This window comes from Solanum pennellii, chromosome 1 (genome assembly GCF_001406875.1).
Source record: "Solanum pennellii chromosome 1, SPENNV200".
Taxonomy (NCBI): Eukaryota; Viridiplantae; Streptophyta; class Magnoliopsida; order Solanales; family Solanaceae; genus Solanum; species Solanum pennellii.
In genome coordinates this window covers 105,562,415-105,569,453 of record NC_028637.1, presented here as the reverse complement: position 1 = coordinate 105,569,453, position 7,039 = coordinate 105,562,415, and the positions used below count along the sequence as shown (strand labels likewise).

Here is a 7,039-nt window from a genome sequence, read left to right as displayed (position 1 = left end):
GGTGGGTTGAAATTGAAAATATTAAATTAATAGATTGAAATAGATGTTAATTGGATCTTGATCCGTTCAGATTTACTTTGTGCTCAAATGAGTTGCCTTAAATGGGCTAAAAAACGGGTTGGTTTTGATCCGCCAATTTGATCCGATTAATTTCAATTATTTAAATATTGATATTTAAATTTTATAATCACAATTTGAATTTTAGCTCAAGGTTTTTTTTTTAAAAAATGCAACAAATTGATAGATAAACCCTAAAAGATATTAAACAGGTAATAATTCATATCTTAAATATAGAAACATATCTTAATTAAAAAATTTCAAACAGATTGAATTAAGCTTAATTAAGTATTTCCTTCAAATGGATTATGCTTAAATGTGTTGAGATTGAACTAAATTCAAATTATCTTGAGCTCAACCCTTAAAATTGTGGACAGATTGAGCGAATTATTTATGTTTAAGTTCATTTTTGACACCCCTAATAACAATAATTCGATATAACGAGAGATCCCAAATATAGCCGTAATTTTATTATTTGTTATTAATCATCTCAAGTAAAACATGTCAATAATTAAAAATCAATAAATATTAAACAGATATCCAAGATTGTGACTTTTTTTTTTCTTGCTGCAATTAAAGCTCAATTTGTTAGCTCAAGTCGCCATATAATCTTAATTTATTCATAAACCACATATGTAGCTAGTTGTACAAAGTTATGTTCTAGAATATCTTGATAATCAACTTAATACGATATTTTATTCCTATTTAGATATAACTAAGATCGTGACATAATTTAGAGATGTTTAAGGTACAATATGGAACAATTTTGAACCTTTCAATATGATATAATGTTACTTTTTTAATATGTATATCGAATATATCTATACGTAAGCGAGAGTTTTCATATTTATATCTTTTATTATACAAAATATAGTACCAACTACCAAGTGCAAAAAGAGGACATACATAATAGCATATTAAAATATCGCAATATCAAAATTAAAATATTTTTTAAACACAGACTGATTCAATATATTTTCTAAAAGTGTGCATATTCATTAGTTACATCGTTATTTGGATAGGTGAAAGGTGTTGGCCTATAAATAGATATTGTTATTTGTTAAGTGAAACATAACTCACATGCAATTTCTACTTTTTTTTTCCTTGGCAATCTAAAGAATAATACGAAGATTTTATTATAGTCTTTTTGTCTAGGCAGAGTAGGAGAAAAAAAAAATTAAGTGATCAATAGCTTCTCTATTAGTACTAGTTTACTAACAATACCAAACCAATCATACCTCGTTTATTTTTATTTGTTATATTTAATATATTTAAAAATATAATTATATTTTTTTATTATTTTATATAAATATCAATTCTTTATTTTTAAATTAACTTTTAAGATTGAATTAAATTAATAATAAGTACCAATTAATAGAACTATTATAATTTTCATATTAATCGTTATTCTTAGGGATATACCATGTCCAGAGTAACCAAATAAAAGTGAATAGAAAAAATAATATAAAACTTTTGGTTAAAGGATAGGAAGATATAATTTTTTACATTTATTCCTAGAATTTTTAAAAATATTTCTTGATATAATATTATAATTTGCTGTTCAAATATAATTGTTATTCTTTAATTTTTCTGACTCAAAAATACTTGGAAAAATTTTGGGAAAACTCGTGAAAAATTTGAGAAATGGGATTGTGTTTGGTCATATAACATGACAGATATATTTGTCAAGTATCCCAAGTTTTTTAAGTATTAAAAAAAAATATTTGATCCAAGTTTTAATATTTGAAATTTTTTTTAAAAAAAAATTACTCCAAAATTTATATTTTATGTAAAAAAAAAACATATTATTTATTAATTTTAATTAATATTTATAAACACCAGCAAAGTTTGAGTTCTAATTTGAACAATTTGTGTTTAATGGTTATGATTATAAATGAATTAGTGACAAGATTGAATATGCATTTAATGCATTGTCTTTCGTATATTGTTGATTGTTATCAATTATACTATAAAGTTATTTTAATGGAACAAATCCATTATAATATGATAATATAAATTTATGGATATTTTAAAATAATTTTTAGAACTAGTTATAGGTATAATCATATTTTTTGAAATAATCAAATATTTTGGGGAAAATTTAAAGCCAAACACATGGTGAAACTCCTCCAAAAACTTCAGCCAAATATGATTTACCAAAAATATTTGAGAACTTGGGACCAAAACGCTTACTTAGACAAGTTTACCTCAAAGTCTAACCTACAACTAATATTAATGGATTGAATTAATTTTTCGTTGTTATATTTAAACTTAAAGTTTTGATAATGAAGAAAAATTAATTTGTGTAGAGTATTTGAGGTGTTGGTTGCTGTAGCCGCAATAAATTTTGGATTTGTATTGTACTCATTTTAAACAAAGTTTAGCCCAAATACTAAGGTACAAGACAGTTTTTAAATACTTCCATAAATACATTTCATTATTCTTAGTTTTAATATAGATATATATTAGTAAAACTTTGACATCATTATAAATATATATATTTAAAGTTTTCATTTTAAATAGATTCGATACAACTTGATTTCATCAAAATTTTCTTTATAACTAATCACTATATTATTAATATCCATATAAATTTAATTAGCTATATTCTGACCCAGGATGAGAGTTTAGCTTTGATTTTAATATTTTAAAATTTACAATACTAGAGTTAATTTTTGGAGGTTTTGCAAAAAAAGTAAAAACTTATTCAAGAGTATCACGTTTTTAACAAAATGAATAAAGAAATCAAAGGACATTTCTTACCTTATTTACTGGGAATTTTAACTTCTTAACTTCAATATACACCAGAATTAATAAAAAAAATATTCCAAAAATCCCGTAAAGAGAGTATAGCCACGCGCTAGATTAACGTGGTAAAGACAAAATAATCTGGATCAGTTGCTAACTTCGCAAAATTACTGTTAACCACTTTTAAATCATGCTCTAATATTTAATTAATTACCATTACTAATAAGAAACCATTAATTTCTACTCTAGTAATCAAGTGTTTTGAAGTAGCATGTACAGCAGGGACTCCACTAAGGGAATGGTAGCTGAGCTGAGCATGAGTTACCGCATTTTTTTTCTGGGATAACTTTTTTTTAATATCGAATATTTATATTAGATTCTACTAATTAACCTAATTTAAAGAAAATTGCTCTTTATAATTTTTTTTTTCATGATTAAAATATTAAAAAATTATAATTTAATTAAAAAAAGACAATCGCACCTCACTCTATTTCGATTCGATAGCGTGAAGGTGCAAAATATTGCTTTTACGAGTTATCCTTTAATTTCCCATTTTAGCTCAAGTCGTATTCACACTGTCACTCTCACTGCTCTACTCAGTCTTCCTCCTCCTTCTCTCTCTTTCCTCTTTAACCTCCTTTTTCTTCTCAACTTCCTTCTCCACTCATAACCTTTCAGTTTTTTCCTCACTCTATATTTTGTGCTATCCCCTACATCTTTTCTATCTAAACGCCAAAAATATTTTTCATCCATGATAACCCTAAATTCTTCTTCTTGTTGTTGTTTCTACCTCTGAAATAATTGGATATAGGTTGTTTGGTTGAAGGAGACAGAGGAAGGAAGTGTTGGGGTTTTCTTTTCTTGGAAAATGGAGAGAAAACAAGGTTTCTTCTCAGCGTTAAAGGAAGAGGTAGTGCGTGGGTTATCGCCGGGGAGGTCAAGAGCCAGGAGTCCGGCGAGAAGTGGGTCACCCATTACGAGTTTGCTACGGAGGAAGAAGAGTAACAGCAGTAGCAACTTCGCTCCAAATCATGAACAGTTGATATCAAGATCAGGGAGTTTGAGACCGTTAGGGGAGACGCTGACGCCATTGATGGAAGGTCCGGATCCGGACGGCGGAGAAGTCGGGGATTCGAAGCGGGTCGGGTCGAGTTTAGGCCATTGGATGAAAGGGCAACTCTCCAGGACACCCTCGGTAGCATCGACTGCATTCTCTAAGAGGTCTGATCTGAGACTCTTGCTGGGTGTAATGGGTGCTCCTCTCGCCCCCGTGCACGTTAGTTCCACTGATCCATTGCCTCATCTCAGCATAAAAGACACACCCATCGTAAGTCTCTTTGTGATTATCTGCAAAACACCATTTTTGTTAGCTGAAGCTGATGTCTCTTTAAGTGTACTTGTTCCCCTTTATTTTAATAATAAATTTTTATTTAGGAAATCAGCAGTGATGTATCAACAGGGCCCCATATATGATTATGAGTGTTATGTTTACTTAATTTTGGCAGATACAACTACTTTGATGTTGTTTATTTGCTTGAGTATTTTAAGTTTACTGTTCATATGACAATTTGGTTGCACATTGCTCTGTATTTGCTGGGACCAAGTAATGAAGTTTTGTGTTAACGGGTCCCTCATGGGGTGCCAACGAATTTTATATGAAATGGAGTTCCTGTTTAATGTTTTCTAATCATTTTTTCCGAGAGAATTGTGGTTTTTTGTATACTGTGAAATGTTGAAAACTTGAGTGTGATCTTGATTAATATAATTTTGCAGGAAACATCATCTGCTCAATACATATTGCAGCAATATACTGCTGCATCAGGTGGGCAAAAGCTGCAGAGCTCAATTAAGAATGCCTATGCTATGGGAAAACTGAAGATGTTAGCTTCTGAATTTGAAACCCCAACAAAGGTGGTAAAGAGTAGGAATTCTGCTAGAGCTGCTGAGTCTGGTGGATTTGTACTCTGGCAAATGAATCCTGATATGTGGTATGTGGAGCTTGCGGTTGGTGGAAGCAAGGTTCATGCGGGTTGCAATGGCAAGCTTGTATGGAGACATACACCTTGGCTTGGTGCGCATACTGCAAAAGGGACTGTTAGGCCACTACGACGTGCCCTTCAGGTGAGACTATATTTGAGATTTCATACTTTACTGCCTTCTTATATGACTACTTTAACTAGTCTTGGATTTCTGGTATTTTATTTTTCACTGGTCTCAGAATTTGATCTTTCTATCTGCAGGGTCTTGATCCACGATCTACTGCGAGTATGTTTGCCAACGCAAGATGCATTGGAGAGAAGAAGATCAATGGGGAGGATTGCTTCATACTGAAGCTCTGTGCTGATCCCCACACATTGAAGGCCAGAAGTGAAGGACCAGCAGAGATCATAAGGCATGTCTTGTTTGGCTACTTCAGTCAGAAGACTGGTCTTCTTGTTCACATGGAGGATTCACATCTCACCAGGATCCAGTCTAACGGAGCAGATGCAGTTTACTGGGAGACAACGATCAACTCATTCTTAGATGATTACCGCCCTGTAGAAGGTATAATGATTGCTCATTCTGGGCGTTCTGTAGTCACACTTTTCCGGTTTGGGGAGATGGCTATGAGTCATTCAAAAACTAGGATGGAAGAAGCTTGGACAATTGAAGAGGTTGCGTTTAACGTTCCAGGATTATCAGTAGACTGCTTCATCCCACCAGCTGATCTGAAGTCGGGGTCTATAAGTGAAGCATGTGAGCTCCCTCAAGATGAAAGGGGCAACAGTGCAATTTCACTTGCCAGTCACCGGGCTAAGGTTGCAGCTCTAGAGAAAACTCATGATAGCTGGAAGGTGGAAATCTAACCTACTAGGAACAGCTGCTGGTCAATTGTTTATACGGAAAGAGGGGGTTGCTGATGGACTAACACACTAGAAGTTACTTAGGATCTAATTAATTGAGTCATAAATAGTTGGTTGAATGTCTACATCTTTATCTGTAAATAGAGCATAATTATTCTGAGGTTCTTCCTGAACCTAGTTGAATTCTTATACTCTTGAAAACAGAATCCAACAGAAGCGTTGGAGCTCATTTTTCCTTGGTGACGAATGGAGCAACTGGAGGTTAATTTTTGTTTACCTTCCATAATTCTAGGTTGAGAAACTTCGCCATGAGGTGAATCATTGATAATATTCATTTTTCTCAGCTTGTTGTATACGGCTTTTTCCGTTAAAGCACTGCTAGATGGGGTTGACAGCAGTGTGTCTTTAGTTTTTCCATTTTGTCACTTTCTTTTTTTAGTTGGAGTTTGTTTGTGTTAGGAGATTAAAGTTAAAATAGTAGGACGAATGGGTAAGCAGATGAAGAAAGTTGTAAATTTGTTTGATCTGCTGTTAACCAGATTGGATCTTGTTTGTTGGTTTCAGATAATACTCTCAGTTTCTTGTTGGTTTGGTAAATACAGCCAAGAAAATAAAAACAGAATCTTTGCCCATCTGGTATGGAATACCTGCGGATGCACAGATTAAAGCATCTCTCAGTTAATCCCTTTTGTGTTTTATCTGAAATCATCTACTTCCTTCATGACATAATGCTGATGCCTTGCTCTTGTATGCCTCTTGTGTCTTTTGACATGTTGGATTCTTCTGAATGAAGAGCATCTGTTGATGAATGCATGACTTCTTTCTTTTAAAAAAAGAGAGAAAAATAAAAGTTGTTGGTAGGGCTATGGTATGAAAGAGAAAGGGTAAAAAAAACACAAACTTTACCAACCCATGTGATATCCTCATCACTTCCCACATATATTTTCCTTTTCTTCTATTACTGAAGTATTATCTTCTTCTTTGTACAGGTCCTTTGTTCCCCCATAGTAACATAAGCCATGCCCACCTCACCTGCCATTTTTTTCACTTTCATCAATTTCGATGTAACTAGTTTTTTTTTTTTTGATTAAAAAAAAAAGTAGTACTTTGCTAGCTAGCTGTCTATGGGAGGAAGTTTCTTCATCATGATGATATTCTCCACTTTTTTTCAACTTAGTGATCCTCTTAAGTATTGTCACTCTCAAAATTACCTTAGAATGCTGCACCAAAATTTCAGTATTCAACTAAATTAGACAAGTCAAGAATATTGATTGACATAGTACTTGTTTCCTTAAGAATATTTTGTTGTTGGATCAGTGCAGCAATCAGTTCCAATGAACCATATGACACGATACAGTGAATTAAATTGAATTTTTGTTTATAACTCATCA

At 32.3% G+C, this 7,039-nt stretch overlaps 1 protein-coding gene across 1 annotated transcript; it reads left to right on the top strand.

The window, feature by feature from the left end:
* The first annotated feature begins 3,401 nt into the window (after positions 1 to 3,401).
* LOC107008016 lies at positions 3,402 to 6,280 on the top strand. Its single transcript, XM_015206903.2, has 3 exons — positions 3,402 to 4,132; positions 4,579 to 4,926; positions 5,046 to 6,280. Exons 1-3 carry the CDS (start codon positions 3,674 to 3,676, stop codon positions 5,649 to 5,651), a joined length of 1,413 nt encoding a protein of 470 aa, XP_015062389.1. The 5' UTR covers positions 3,402 to 3,673; the 3' UTR covers positions 5,652 to 6,280.
* Positions 6,281 to 7,039: the final 759 nt, after the last annotated feature.

What these genes read in the sequence shown, in the direction of transcription:
- LOC107008016 (XM_015206903.2), top strand. Translation starts at nt 3,674, where the DNA reads ATGGAGAGAAAACAAGGTTTCTTCTCAGCGTTAAAGGAAGAGGTAGTG. An exon ending in GCATAAAAGACACACCCATC is followed by an intron (nt 4,133 to 4,578) that starts GTAAGTCTCTTT and finishes ATAATTTTGCAG; the next exon opens with GAAACATCATCTGCTCAATA. An exon ending in CACTACGACGTGCCCTTCAG is followed by an intron (nt 4,927 to 5,045) that starts GTGAGACTATAT and finishes TTCTATCTGCAG; the next exon opens with GGTCTTGATCCACGATCTAC.